The following is a 15,547-nucleotide window of genomic DNA, read 5'->3' on the forward strand; positions in this document are numbered from 1 at the left end:
ATCCTGACTGATACTATGGACCGCCCAGGGAGGTGGTGGAATCACCAACACTAGAGGCCTCTAAGAAAAGATTGGATATGGTGCTTGGTGGCATGGTTTAGCTGATGTCCTGGTGCTAGTTCATAGGCAGGACCTGATGCTCTCAAGAGGTCTCTTCCAGCCTCAACAATTCCATGCTTCTAAGGGCAATTACCAAGTCCAGGCCACTAACAATTTCAAATCGATTTTATTCTCTTAAGTCGGTGTCGTACAATTTAAAGCCAAAAAAAAAAGAAAGAAGATAAAACCACACAAAACACAAATAAAAAACAAACCTGTTGACAAAGTATCAAGCATTACCTTAAAAAGAACAACAGCATCATCATCATATCATCCTCCTCCTCTCTCTCACAAACCTGAAGATCCATGTTTAGCAGACTGAGGTTTCTCGAGATCTCCTGAAGACGCTAGGACACGAACGCCGCGACAGTAACAAAGCCATGACAAAACAGCAGGTGGACTACACCAGCAACTTCGACAAGGTTGGGGAGGTCATTTTTTTTTTGGGGGGGGTCCTTTATATATTTTTTTTTTCATTTTTTTTCTTTTCCTTTTTTTTTTTCTTTTCAATATCTTATTGTCTACAAAGCAATAAATATTTGTCACCAAAAAAAGTTGGTTTCACGCTACATGCAGTTAGGTTAAAAAAAAAACCAACGAGAGAAAGTAAGTCACCAAAGTAATGGCAAAAGTAAATCACCTGTCTGATTTTTCTGGTTGTGGGTTTTTTTTTCCCCCCCCTACCTTCCTGTTTTAGGCAGGATGGGGTGTGTTTATGTATTTTTTTTTGGTGGGTTTTTGTGGGTTTTCATTCTTTTTTCTCTTTTTTTTTTGTTTGTTTTTAATTCAAGCACAGTGGCTAAGTTTCAAGTATTGAGAGAAAACAGATATATACACGTTTGTGTTTGTGTGTGTAGCCACATACCTATGCACACATACACACACACACACACACACTGCCTTGCATGTATATACACAAACACAAGACATATATATTGGTTGTAGGTCTGTAAACCACCACTTTTTGGAGCAATATAGACTTTTAGACATTGAATGTGGACGACTTTGATACATTCAAGTAACCAAGTACAGCCAGAAGGTTAGTGCTGAGCTTGCCACACGCAGGGATCTTGACATCTGTGGCAGGGATGTGGATCCTGGGCTCTGCTCCTCAGTGGGAGGCTCTGTGGGGGAGGAAGGGGGTGCTGGGAGGGCTCGGGGTGCTAGCAGGGTCTGTATTGCAGAGTGGGGCCTGGCTTAGTGCTTCCCTGCTGCCTCCTGCTGCCCCGCTCCCGCCTGCAGCATAGCCCTTTGCAGAACTGGCAAAAGCCTTTTGGAAGCAATCTGGGTCTGCTCAGCATTTCTGTCCACAGGCTGGGGGGGATTGGTTGGTTGATTTTGTCTTTTTCTTGTGTCTTTTCCCAGGCATAAGCACAAACAGCCACAGAAGCAGCAGGCTATGAATGTAGGGTGTAACAGCAGCCCAGTACTGAAGCACTTGTGAAAGCCACACTTGAACTTCCCTGGTTGGGGCAACTGGAAACATCTTTGGATTTTGTCTGCTGGTGTTTCAGATCAGAAACACCCACACTGCCAAAGATGCTGCCAGCTCCAAAGTCAATTAATTTGCTCCTGAAACCCTTGTAAAGAATCCCACTGAATGCGCCAATGCCGAGAGAAGAAACAAACAAACCAAAAGCAGTGAGGACTTAACCACCGTGTGCAAATTACTCTTGGATCCCCAAAAACAAAAGCCTAAGGTTTCAAGTTGCTTTCATAGATACTTTCCTGCCCAGCACTACCAAAATACTGCCATGACTGATAAGTTAAGAGACACACGCACTCACACAGCCGGAAGGCAGCCAGCTCTCCTCTCACACACGCTCACAGCATCCCAACCAGAACTCCAGCCACTCGCACCCGCAGTCTCGTTTGGCTACAGAGTCTCCTTACAAGAAATGCTGAATGTAAAACTGAACACCACAAAAGAGTTCTCTTAAAAAAACAAACCCCAAACATATTACACCAACAAACCACATGAAGCAGCAAATAAAACTTTAAAAAAGAAAACAAACAACAAACAAGAGCATTTCCAATTTGTAAGTGTGTGGGAGCTTAACACCTGTCCTTGAGCTCTTCAAAAGCTATGGAGCTTTCATATTGACTGTCCTTAAAAGAACATTTAAATAGAAAAAACAAACAACACAAGAACCTAAACCAAAACAAATCTTGGTACTGCCAGACTGCAAGTCAGCTTTGCCTGGTTATGGAGGAGGGACAGCACAGACTCTGCAGTGCTTTTTGCCTCACGCTCACAAGATACAGTACAGTTAAATACGTACAGTTACACACAAACCAGCTACAGCTCTATCAATACCTATTCCCCCTCGGGAATACATATTCATAGATGCACACACGTAGTGCAATAGAACAACCAGGAAGCAAGGAAAGGAATAAAAACAACGGCATTCCTAACAGTCGTGATGTTCCTGGGTTGTTGTGTGATGCAAAGTCAACTTCTCCAAAGTTCCCATAGTGTGTAAAGTGCTCCTTTGATTCACAAAGCTAGTGTTTTCAGTCTGGGGGTGGGGAAAGGGGAGCTGAAAGCAGGACGGTGCCAACGCCTCCTCCTGGCAGATATGTACGGACAGCCCGAGCTGAACAGCCACCAGTCTTCCACGTGGATCCCGCTGAGCTTGGGGCATCGAGGGAGGAATGGATTTGTTTTGGCTTCTCACAAAGACAGGAGCGTAGCAGCCGCTGCTGTCCTCCCACTCCCTGCGCAGTCTCTTCCCCATGCAGGCAGGGGCAGCCGGCAGGCAGCCGCGGGACAGGCAAACCCCCCGGCAGCGGCACGGCCTCGGCCCCACCGCAAGTCTGCAGGAGGTTGGAGCTGCTTCAGCAACGCTCAGGCAAAAGGGAGCCGACTCCCTCCTCTCTGCCATTCAGTAAGCACTCCAAGGCATAAAACGCATCTGAGGAGGGACGAAGTAGAGGAAGGAGGGGAGCTTCAGGGCACCAGGAAGCTTGCAGATGCCTGGCTCTCAGCTGGGACAGGAGAAAGAACACAAACTGGCCTTGATTTCTGCATGACACCCTCCAGCATTAACTGAAGCCAGCAGTTTCTGCACATCCATTGCCTGCAATGGACACAGCACTGAATACCCTGTTCTTAAGCAAGAGGGACAGGCAGCAGTCTTATCCTTCAAAGTGCTGGGAAGAAGCAGACTTCTATCCTTCCTCCCCTCTGCCAGCAAGGGAAACCTTTCCACACGGGTGACATCTTTGCCCAGGCCTTTGGGCCGGGGAGCATTTGTGCTTGCTGCAGTCACACGTCCCCGCCAAGGAGTCCCAGTCTGTGGAACGGCTTCCCAAAATGTCCAAGTACAACACATTGAGCAGTTCGTCCTCCAGGTCTCCTACTGCCAAAGGGCTTCCCAGCACAGCAGCAGCAGGCTGTTGGAAAGCAAGGGATGAGCTGGAGGGGCACGTGAAGAACACCACTGACCATCAGGCACAGAACCCTGACAGCAGAGCTGACAGCCTGCGCTCAATGCACAGTTTACCTGGGAAAGAAACAACAGAAGAGATGAATTCTCAGTGCATGGCAATATAGAGGTTATTAAAACATACTGGAAATGACAAAAAACACCAAACAAAAACCCCAACAGTCCCAACCTCAGCAGAGAATTGTTACCAGGCAGTGATTTAGAGCAGGCGAGGATCTAAGCACAAACAGCATCCTAGGAAGGTCTAAGTGTTGAGTAATTGGAGAGCCAACACTGAAAGCTGGGCTGCAGCAGTTCTGATAGAGGCATCAAGATGTTATAAAGAACCAGGAACAATTTATTCACTTTCAGTTATTGGAGTGGCTTTTGCCAGCAGGCTAGATGATTTAAGATCTCCAATGCCATTTGTCATGGCTTGCAACTGAGAGGCAGAGCACAGCCCAGCATGGTCAGTGTCAGATTCTCATTGTCTGAGCCCAAGACTCTCTCAAAAGTGAAATGATTGGTGGAATTAGTTCCTCTCAAATGAGGACTTGCTGTATTTCTACATTGGCCATTTTACTTCTCAGAAACTAGGAATCACATACCTGATACTTAAAACTAAAAGCACACCCTCTACAGCCTACCAGAGAACAGCTCAATCAGGAAACTGGAACATAAGGTAAACCTGGGAGTACCAGGATATCAGCTGGGAAAAGAAGTCTATTAGAAGCATCAACTGCATCTCCAGACAAAAGCAGAGATTAGGTTTGGTAAGAAATGGTACAACAGAAACTACTTAGTATTCCCTATCGAGAGCCCTCCAGCATCATGCAGCACCTGCCAATCTCCCTTTGCTCCCCTTCAGTGAGCCTCCTGTCAGCTGTGAAAGTTGGTGATAATTAACTGACTGATTGCCCCCGAGCCAGAAATCTCCTCTCTCATTACCTCTCCGAGAGCTCTGCCCACGCGGACGCCTCCAGCAGGCTGGCAGCTCGCTGGCCGCCGTCCCAGGCACAGCCTTGGGTGGGCAGCAGAGGGGAGAGGCAGGGCTTGGTTTGCCAGCCTCTCCCTTCAGCCACAATAATGCCTTCAGGGACCACTGTGGATGGGCTGGCTCGGCTCAGGCTGAGCAGAGCCAAGGCCACAATGCTCTAACAGATGATGGCTATCCCCCCATCCCCAGCACCCATGGAAAGAGATGCCAGAGGTGACTAAACCCCAGCCATAAGGGCAGGGAAAGTGCACTCAGAGCAAATGAGGTCAGTCCCTCCTACTCCACATGGAGCTGCACAGCCCACAGCAGCAGAGAACAACACCCTTCGGACAAAGGCAAAGCACAAGAGAAGTGACAGCTCAGAGCAGAAGACACAAGGGTCCATCTGTCTCCAGGAAAGTAAGCCAAACAATAGCAAGGAGGCAAGAATTCAGCTTTCACTGTTACAACAAGCACTTGCTGAGGAGAAAAGTATTTGTCTGCTGCCTTCTTCATGAAGGCCTGGGGCTGGAGAACCAGACAGGTGAGCAGTCCTGTTTCAGAAAACATTCTGGAGGGAGCCTTTGCTGCGCTGAACAGCCACCTTTGCCTGACAGCCACTGCAGTTCCACACTCCCATGTGCTCTGTGCAATCAGAGGGATGGTTCTGTCTGGAATCCAAACCCAGGCTCCTGCTGGTGCCAAACCACTTCCTTCAGCAAGTTCTTTCACACATGGAAAGCTCCAACAAAGCCCTGGCAATCGCTCTGCTTGGGAAGCTCTCAAAATATGGCTCAGAAAAGCAACCTGCACTTCTAACAGTTTTCCTGCTGGGAAAGCAGAAGACCAGGCTGCAAGGAGCTAGAACAAGCCAAGAGATCTCTGCTATGCCCACCAAGATGTAAGCCAAAGGAATGAAGCATGCTGGGTACTGAAATTTCTGATCCATGCAGCTAGAAAAACACATGCTCTAGTGAGAGGAAAAACAAAGGCACTGAGCACTCACATTTATTGATGTTTTCTATGTCCCCCTGTTCAGTGATGATGTTCAGCAGCCCCTCCATCAGCAGCAGAGCCTTGTGGTACCTCTGTGCACAGTCCTCTCTGTGGTGGAACATCTCATCCAGGGCTGCAGACTGAACCTGCAGGCAACAAGCCCATGTCAAGACATTACTTTTCCAGCATGGCTCCTCAACAGCCTGAACATTTCTGTCACCCAGCCTCAAAAGGCTGCACACATCATCATAAGCAAAACCATCCGCTAAAGCCACCAGCAGGGACCATCAATACCCATGAGTTCCCAGGCACTGTGTGGTTATTACCATTTGCACTGCATAGCTGAAGATAAGCTTCTCTGCTGTGATGCTGTTGATCCGATCCATGAGTTTCTGCTTGTCCAAGAAGAACCTCTGGAGTCTCATGTTGAGGCAGTGGCAGGATGATACACTGGATTTATAAAGCTCATTCAGCTTCTTCACAACTACAGTAAAAGAAAGAAATGCTTTAGGGGCTCCTACTACCTCCTAAATTCCACTCACAGGACCCCAGCTGAGTAACTTCACAACACCAGAGTTATGTTAAATCCAAAAGACCGGCAGGAAAGTACCTGCTGCACTAACAGGGCCTTTCTCCTTTCCTCTGTCACCTTCCCTGGTTATCAGCCTGCGCATGGCAAAGCCCACACATACACCTAGTTCACCTGAGGCCAGGTCTATTTTTGTTTCCTTCAGCTGCCAGAAGGCAGAGAGGAGTCTGCACCGTGCAAGATGTCTCACACACCACCAGCAGCAACAGACGTGCCAGATACAAAGCTTCTGCTCCTTGATGGGTGCTGACACGCTGTGAAGAGGGACCTGACCTGCATGTGGTAGCTGCTGGAGCTCAGTGTGCATGAGCAGCACTAACCAAGGGATTCTCTCCTGGGACTCTGCTGTCCCAGAAAGCTGAAAGGGCCTCTCCTTTCCTCAGCCGCAGCAGCTAGTATGGGACAAAATCAGGAATCAAATGTGAGGATTCAATAACGACCCAAAATGGCAGCCACAGGCTTGAGTGTCCCTCTTGCATGCCTAGGAAGATGTGCTGAAGTACTGAGCACATAGATGTATTACACAGATGTGCAGAGTACAAACTCCCACCAACAGCTGAGGAGTACCCAGTGCTTTGTGCACGGCTGGAAATCCCCATGCTGCATGACCTGCTCCTGGGGTAGACAAATCAACCCATACCATGAACCAGCCTCTCTCAGCTATGCTGCAGAGGGGCAATCTCAGGTGGTAGCCAGGCCCTATGATGACCTCTATCCCTCCCAGGCAAAGCACCAGAGAAGAGCCTGCCTCCAGGAAAGAAGGCTGCTGTAACTCTTTGTCGCTGAAAAGGACTGAGGCACAAAAGCATAACCCTGTCAGATCAGCCTTGCTCAGGAAGAATTTCAGAGGAAGCAGAACCCCAAAGCTTGTGGGTCACATCAGCAGAGTGAAAGGAAACATTTCAGAGTCAAGAGAGACTACTTAAGAACTAAACAGACAAATACAGCAATATCCTCCCTCTGTGGAGTTCAGCCAAAGCTCTGAGCTGTGCCCAGAGCTTTCCTGTCAGGAAAAAGGGGATGACTGGGACTAGGGATCCTGTCTGGCACACGCTGCCCAAGGACGCTCCAGGGCAGTGTCCCATTGTGCTTCCCTGCTTTTTCCATATACATGAGACACAAATACCTTGAAAACCCTCTTGTCCTCATTGTGCCCTGAAAAACCTCAAGGGAGCAGCATTTAGTGGGGAGAGAAACAAGGCAAGGCAGCCTTGCCCAACTGCCACACACTAAGAGGCAAGTTACACTATAAACACAGAAGCTGCAATCAGTGCTGAAAGGCAGTCATTTATTGGGGTTATGACAACTTCCCTGGGAGCCTGAACTCATGGAAGACACGTAGCTAGACCTGTGTATCTTGCTCCATATTGCCTGCTACAACCCATGTGTGCTCCCTGTATTCAGCTTGCTTTACACCCCATCCTAAGGCATCAGGAGTGCTTTCACAAAGGAGGCTCTTGCAGAAGGTAGCTGGTGGGTCAAGTACCTCAAGTGCTTCAAAAAGCTCCCTCAGCAGTATTACAATGGTAGCTTTAAAAGTTATATAGATGGTAGTAATTTGAACATCATTTTTTTCCTACTCACTGAATCACAGCCAGCTGGCAGTCACAAGCCAGCCAGATGCAAATGCAAGGCTGCAAAGAAGTGACTCTGGCATTACCAGTATTTTACTTCCTGTGTTTCTGTTTAATTTGAAAAACCATTACTGCCAAGACAGGTCTCCATGTGCCAAGTAAGCACTTCCTAGGACACACACTGTGTAATTAGGTTGGACTCACATCGAGCACAGACACACACCTGAGAGAGGTGTACCAGGAATCAGGTAAGGGACGTTCTCCTCTCACTAAATTGTGCTGAAGATTCTCACAGGGGCCTGAGCAAGGAGTGCTCAGATGGAGTCTACGTGAAGAGAGGAACATTCCCCTCAGTGTGAATTAAAAAGGCCCAGCTGTGCAAGGGGACAGTAACAAGAAAGCTGGTGAGGGACTTTTTGGGGTGTGCCAGGTGATAATAGGACTAGGGGTGTGGCAGTTTCAGGCTATGCCTTTAAAATGAAGCTGCAGAGTTTGAGCAGAAAAGTAGAATTCACTACTGGGTGTAAAAAGGAAAACAAAAGATTACCCTAAACAAATTTCATTGGACAGAATGTCTGGTATAGAAGCAGATGTTCTATAAACATCTAACACATTTCACTCCCATTCCTTCTTTTCTTCTCTGGTCTGGCTGTTCTGCTGGGAAGATAATGCTTCTGGCTGACCTAGAGAGAAGACTAACATTGCTTCTCTTCCAGCTTCTCTCTCCTTCTTGGTGCAGGGGGGTCTGGGAGGTTTTGGAGGGAGGGCAGTGGAGCAGCTTCCCTGGTTGTTTTGACCAGGGGGGTTTCCATGCTATTTTCTCATTGTAAGTACTGTGTATTTTGTACATATTCATTGCATTCCATTGTAGAGTGTAGTTATTGCTTGTAAATACAGCTTCCATCTGCTTCCTGCTGAGTTGGTTGTGCTTAGTTAATGTGAATGGCAAACTTCAACCCACCACAAGGGGGAATGGAAAACAAATTAGAAATGGGTAGATTCAGATTGGATGTTAGAAGGAAGTTCTTCACCATGAGGGTGGTGAGACACTGAAAGAGGTTGCCCAGGGAGGTGGTAGAAGCCTCATCCCTGGAGGTTTTTAAGGCCAGGCTGGATGGGGCTCTGAGCAACCTGATCTAGTGTGAGGTGTCCCTGCCCACAGCAGGGGGGTTGGAACTAGATGATCCCTGAGGTGCCTTCCAACCCTAACAATCCTAAGATTCTATGAATAAGAACTAAGCCCATACCAGTGGGGGGTCCACACTCAACTGACCCCCTCCATACCCTCTGTGATACTTTTAATCCTTCCATGCCAGGTCAATCCCTTGTGTCACATGCCCAGCAGCCCCTTACCTTGCTTGACGGTGGAGGAGAGGCACAGCTTGCCAGCTTTGATCTGCTCTATGGCCATCTGCAGCCCCGAGGACAGAAGCTCTGCTACTTTCAAGTACAGCACAAGCTGCTCGGCATAGCTGCAAGGAAAGGGACAGCGTTAAGTGTCCTCGAAGACTTGTGGCACAGGAGGACAGGGAGGGAGTGAGAGAAGAGCACAAGCTCTATGAGGAGAGGCTGAGGAAGCTGGAGTTGTTTAGCCTGGAGAAGAGGAGGCTCAGGGGAGACCTTATTTCCTCTCTGCAACTTCCTGAAAGGATGTTCTAGACAGGTGGGGGTTGATCTCTTCTCCCAGGCAATCAGTGGCAGAACATGAGGACACAGTCTCAAGCTGTGCCAGGGGAAATTTAGGCTGCAGGTGAGGAGAAAGTCCTTCACAGAAAGAGTAGTTGGCCATTAGAATATGCTACCCAGGGAGGTGGTGGAGTTGCTGTCTCTGGAGGTGTTCAAAAGAGGACTGGATGTGGCACTTGGAGCCATGGTTTAGTTGTCATGAGGTGTTAGATATTAGGTAACCGGTTGGACTTGATGACCTCTGAGGTCTTTTCCAACCTGGTTGATTCTATGAATAGATGGAAGCTGGGCAGCTCCCTGCTTGGTCCTTACCTCCATTCCCTGCTTAGGAGGCTGATCTGGTCAGCCACCACGCTCTCCTGCAGCTGGTACTCGGACGTCACCGAGCTGCTCATCTCGCTGGAGCTGCCCTTGAGGGCAGCGATTTCCATCACGTAGTGGACGAAGGCCAGGGTGAAGCGGAGGCTGCGCAGGATGTCAGTGTGCTCTTGCTGTGGAAGGGATGCCATGGTGAGGGTTAGAGGGGAAGCTGGCAGGCCAGGGAGAGCTGCTCACCTAAGGCTGTGCCAGTGACTCATTCCACCTGTGCCCCAACCTCCCCTACAAGTCTGCTTAGAGCAGGGACAGCCAAACTCAGCCTTGATCTCCCCACACCACACCACTCCACTTTCTCCTCCACAGTAACAGCAGCAAGCAACAGCCCTAGGCCAGAAATTTCCAGTCAGCTCCCTGAGAAGCTGATGAGACTTGCTCCAAAATCACATACCCCCTTCCCAAGGAAGATCCCAACTCTGTGGGGTTCTTTCAGAACTCAGCCAAGGAAGAGGGAGAGACCAGGTGCACCACAGGCCCAGCTCTGGTCCCCAGCATAGCAATGCTGGTACAAAACAGAAAGCGGGTGTGGACTTCCTAAGTGACAATCTCCTGTGCCACAGCAAACTGCAAACAGTGTGTCCCATCCTACAGCCTAACTTAACCCTTGGTCTTCACATCCTCACAGTTCAGTGCAGTGAGCCCTGGGTAAGGTCCTCTGAAGGGACAGCAAGAGCAACCTTTTACCTGCAGCTTCTTGCCACTTCAGTGAGTGGCACACACCCCAAGTGCTGTGTTCATTTGAAAGCAGTTTTTCCTCTGCTATTACAGCTCAAAGGGGATTATCCCTTTTCCAGGCAGCTGCATTGCTTAAGTCACTGAAAACACTTTTGGGAAGTCAGTATTTGTGGAAAAACTGAATGCTTGTGGGTCCCAGAAAACGAATTGCTGTCTGGATCACTGCTTGTACTCTCTCTCTAGAGAAGTGGCTAACCTGCTTGATCTTCTACTACTCAGTGGCCCAGTTCTCTCAAAAGGAGGCTCATAAGGAGGTTTCCTGCATGAAACTATCAAACCTCCCCATTCTCAAGTTCTTCATGCTTTTGTTTTTCATTCACTGGCTCAGGCTCTTTGCTGCTAAGGCAGCTTTGACTATCTGAAATATGAATCTCCTCTCCCATTACCTTGCTACCTGGACAGTCCAGTAAGGTAAGAAGTGTTATCTCTATCTTCCTCTATTTTATTTAAAAGCAGAGGAGGAACTTGGAGATTAAGTAATTGCCAAGTCATACAAGAGGTTTGTAGCAGAGCAGGAAACTGCTGAGATCTGGCAGGTCTCACCCTAGTATCTCTAACCAATGCACAGTCCTCCTCTGCTTATACAGTCAGCTTCCATTCAAGGTGCTGGCATTCATGGCCTCATTTGCTGTCACAGGAGTCTTTCCTTCCCTAGCCACTTCTGTATTGTTTTTAAAGCACTGCAAAAGAAACTAATCTCAGCCTTCAATTTGCCTTGTCTGCACCTAAAGAAACTTCTTACAAAAGATGGAAGAACCACCCATCTGACTTCAACAGCTTTGCTCAATACAAACAAGGGTGCCTAAAGAGAAGATTTCAATGCCCTGAAAGTATCAGCAGAAATCAGGGGATCTGCCAGGTCTGCATTCTGGCCAACTCCACCGAGCACAAAGGCATCTTGAAATCTGCTGTAAAGGTTCTTGAAATCTACTGTAAAGGTTTTATGACTTGCTAATGGATTACTCTGCTCAGGAGAAATGACAACTGGACCCAAATGACTCATTACAGACACAGAAGCTGAGCTGAGTGTGATTAACGAGATCAAGTTGATACTCAGGACACTCCAGACCAACGTCCAAAGCTGCAGCAGCTGGTAGGGCCCCATACTTCTGGGACCTCACAGAGGTTAAGATGCTTAGTTAAATTCAGTACTGTTGCAGTCACATCAATGCTCAAAGTCTTTAGCTCTGTGGCTCTGAAGATGATGAAGCAAATGAATGCAATTCAATGTAAAGTTGACCAAGCATTGCACAAGACAAAACCAGAAGAGCAAAGCCACATCCCTGAAACAATGCATGCATGTCTCTGCAGGTATCTAGGGAGCTTTTATCAACACCAGCAAAATTCAGATACAAAAGAGCCTTCCTCAGCCCCACACAGCCCAAGGAGGTTATCAAAAGCAGAACTAAACTGTGACTAAACCTGCCTCCCACCTCTGCCACAATGGGCAGCCTGACCTACATTTCAAATATATCTCGGCCACAGAAGCGTTTGCTCTATTTCAGCCTGTTCTCAGCCTGCAGAGAAGTGGAGCCTGGCAGCCTTTCAGCTCAACAATCTGGTCAGCTTTCTGGTACAGAACATGGTGTCCCCGCCACCTCCATCAGCAGCATAAGTGTCAGGGTGACTGTTTTCAGTTCCTTTCAGCAGAGGCCATATTGCTGCCTGGCACCCCAGGTGCACACAGCAGGCAGTCACTGATACACAGTCTCCAGCCAGCTCAGTTCCCCCATTCCTTGCCCCTATCAATCCCTGCTATGTACTCACCTCCATCAGCGTCTCCTCAGGCAGCTCTGGTGCCTCAAACGTGACAGCACCTTCCAGGTTGGCAGTGATGGGATCGGCAAAAGTGTACCGGAGGCTTGAGGGCCCTTCCACAGCATCCCCGCCAGCTGCCACCGCCAAGTGCCTGCCGGTGAATGAGCCTCCAGAACTGAGAGAGCTGGAAGACCCCACTGAGAAGAAAAACAGGAAAAGGAATTACTGAAGACATTCACAGTAGGCCAGGTACTCCTTGCCCAGCAGATGGGACAATCTTGTAGGATCCAGGATCTGATAGGAAGCAGCAACAGGAACTTTGGATGATGACGTATGGGCTCTTGATGTGGAATAACCGCCTCCCGACATAAGCTCCTCAAACTCGGGCAGACCAGCTTGCAGGCTCAAGCAGATTTTAAGCACCTTCCAGAACATGTGTCATTTATGGAGACAACTCAGAAGTACTGCCTTAGAGTTCTGTCCAAAACCCTTCTGAATCCTGTCACGGTATCTCAGGCTGATTTTTAGTGAACACCACCACAGCCAACTTCCCCATCATGGAGCAGTGTGGTTTGAACCTCAGCTTCCTAGCTTTTACACCATCAGTGAAGGAGCAGCTTTGGTAAGTGAGGTTTTTCTCATGGTTTTACACCACCAGCCACCTACATGCAGACCAGGAGAGCTTCCCATGACATGCTCTGCATTTCTGTTTCCTCCTCTTTACAAACAGGAAGCTGGGCAAGAGAAGTAAGTGACTTCAGCTGAGTCAAGATCCTAAACTCAGGATTCAGGAAGCACTAAAAGCAAGGTATCCATCATAATTCTCACCCCATCATCTTTCTCCCTTCTTGACTACTGAATGCATCTTAAGAACACACTGCATACAAAAGATGGACACTTCAAAAGGAGTTTCTGTCTCAGGCTATTCATAACCCATTCATCACTTCCAAAGGACTTCATATCCCCTGACATACTGCCACAGAGGAATCTTTTCTGTCTGGTGGAGGGATGCCAATACCAGCTACAATGCTCTGCTAATACTACCAAGGTGATATTCCCTGTTGCCACAGATCCTTTGGAGGGAGATGTTGCTTCTATCCACAGATTTAATTTGCTACCCTACCCAAGCCTTCAAAAGATGCAGCAATACAATATTGCACAACTGACCTGCACAATTTTTTCTCCTCCCAAAGCATTCATTCTCCCTGTGGGCAGCGATGCTTCAAAGCTAAGTGGATCATCAAAGGCAACAGAGTATTTCCAGGTCTTTCAGACAGAGGAAGGGACCAACAATATCACATTCTGGGGACCCTCCAATTCCAAGAGGCTTTCTGCAGAAATTGTCATGACTCCTGAAAAGGCTCTGCCTTTGTATCTGTCAGGTTATCTTACACATGGCTTGTCCAAGCACTTGGGGGAGCAAAGTTTCAGCTGACAAAGCTTCCCTTTTCACCATTAATGTTGTGCATTAACTCTACCATAAGGAGTTACTGCACAGACCTAATAGTCCAAGTGGTTTTGCTTTGATTGCTTTCACCTAACGCTGTGCGTTTGTTGGAGGGTCATTATTCAACAGCCTTCTCTCCCAGATATCTGACTGTTTGGCAGACCTCAAGCATCCAAATATCAATCTGCTAAAAAGTGGTGCTTGGATTTGCTTCCAAATTGCTGTTATCCCCACAAAAGCAACACAGGAAGCCTGAAGTCTCTATTCATAACATTGCAGTAGTGGCTAGAGGCTGTAGTCAGGAGAGTAAACCCATTGTACTACAGGCCTGTCAAACACTTGGTAAGAGTCTCTGCCCTACAGAGCTTACCATCTAAAGAGAAGAGACAAAGAGAGGATTATGGCTCCAACTTTCCAGTTGTGAATGGTTTTAATTACAACAGAAACTGAAGCTATACCCAGGGACTGGGCCCATGTGTCCCCCATCCCAGGCAAGCAGCTTCTTCCCTGTTACATCCAATCCTTCCCCATTCAAACCTAATTAAGAACAACAGTCTCATCTAGATTCAGAGGAAGAACAGCCAAGATGAGGACCCAAAACAAGCCAAAAATGCAAACAGAGGAGTCCAAATATCTTCTTACACTGAACACAGACTCCAGCTCCCAGACGCACTATCCCAAGAGAGCCAATTACCGCAGCCTCAACTATTGGCTGATGAGGCCAGAGCACTGGTGTATCAAAAGGAGTCAAGCAGGAGTGCACTGCCCCATTTCCTACTTCAGCAGCTCAGGGCATAAGTAACACCACTAGGAAATTTGCATACAGAGCCTCCTTGGCTCTTCCCTAACTGTGCCTATGCACTGAAATTGTTGGGCATGGACGGTCGCACTCATCTTCCACAGCTCATCTAAAACCCGCAGGGAAAACCATCAGAGCACAACACAATCTCTACATTTGCTGACCTGTCAGCAACAGTGGGTCTGTGAACAGCTGCAGCATTATTCCTGAAGCAGAGAGCAATGAAGTAGAAGAGTTTGCCTGTCTCTTCCGGTACTGGAAAACCACTACCTGGCATTAGTCCTTGTGCCAGTGCAAACAGTTATCAGCAGTAACTGCTGCTGGCAGCAGCGACACCTCAAACACTTTTTAAGACCAGCTCAGCTCTATAGACTGTGCTCTAGGCAGCACTGTGCCACCATCAGTGTTCAGCAGCATGGAATTTAACACATTGCTCTGCCCCCAGGCATTCCCAGTGGAACCGGCAGGTAGGTATCAGCCTTTTACCTGAAAACATCCTGGTCCTCGTGGTCTGTGGGGGGGTTGTTCCACTGGGAGGGGATCCGACAGTGAAAATCACTGGGGTCGGGCTGGCAGAGCCCCCAGCCCGGGCACCAGAGTGCAGGGTCCCTCCGTAAGCACCTGAGGGAGCTGGGGAGACAGTTGAAACGTGCAGACTGGCATTACAGGAAAGTTACTCAGAGCATGGTGTGCCTCTCAGTGAAGTTTCAGGCTCCTGCAGCCTCTCTCAGGAGATGGTGACCAGTAGAAGCCAGTGCTGCTTTTGGAGGCACCTCCTGAGAACAGGGCTGGGCCAGGCTGGCACCATGACAGTACAGGAGCCTGGCAGCCTCAGGCACTGCTGCAGCTGTTCTCCCCTCCTGGCTTCCCAACCTGACAGCCCAGGAAGACCCACCCTTGCAGAGCCATTCATATCAGAGTCGCCTGGCAGCAAGTCCCCACTTCCACATGTGACTGCATTCAGAAGGGGCCAAGAGAGGAAGCCCTGCCTACAGAAATCACACCAGTGGCCAACAGGTACACAGCACACACAGCCCACAGGCCTCCGAGCGCTCCACGGCAGACACCAAATGCTCCTCACACAC

General features: G+C 48.5%; 1 protein-coding gene across 3 annotated transcripts in view; it reads right to left on the reverse strand.

Moving 5' to 3' along the window:
* Positions 1–207: 207 nt before the first annotated feature.
* The window catches only part of ULK1 (unc-51 like autophagy activating kinase 1), an 86,201-nt gene continuing 70,861 nt past the window's right edge, over positions 208–15,547 (reverse strand). For 2 of the 3 annotated variants that reach the window (XM_068157387.1, XM_068157386.1), the window contains exons 23-29: positions 14,949–15,092; positions 12,226–12,413; positions 9,661–9,839; positions 9,016–9,134; positions 5,826–5,983; positions 5,510–5,645; positions 208–3,605 (exon numbers count right to left, since the gene is read on the reverse strand). In XM_068157387.1, coding sequence (XP_068013488.1) covers positions 3,550–3,605; positions 5,510–5,645; positions 5,826–5,983; positions 9,016–9,134; positions 9,661–9,839; positions 12,226–12,413; positions 14,949–15,092 — 980 coding nt within the window. In that variant the 3' untranslated portion in view covers positions 208–3,549. The remainder of the gene's footprint in view (positions 3,606–5,509; positions 5,646–5,825; positions 5,984–9,015; positions 9,135–9,660; positions 9,840–12,225; positions 12,414–14,948; positions 15,093–15,547) is intronic. The other variant, XM_068157388.1, reaches the window with a different exon arrangement.

This window comes from Melanerpes formicivorus, unplaced genomic scaffold (assembly GCF_026170545.1).
Source record: "Melanerpes formicivorus ecotype bairdi unplaced genomic scaffold, bMelFor1.0.p_v2 SCAF_36, whole genome shotgun sequence".
Classification (NCBI taxonomy): domain Eukaryota; kingdom Metazoa; phylum Chordata; class Aves; order Piciformes; family Picidae; genus Melanerpes; species Melanerpes formicivorus.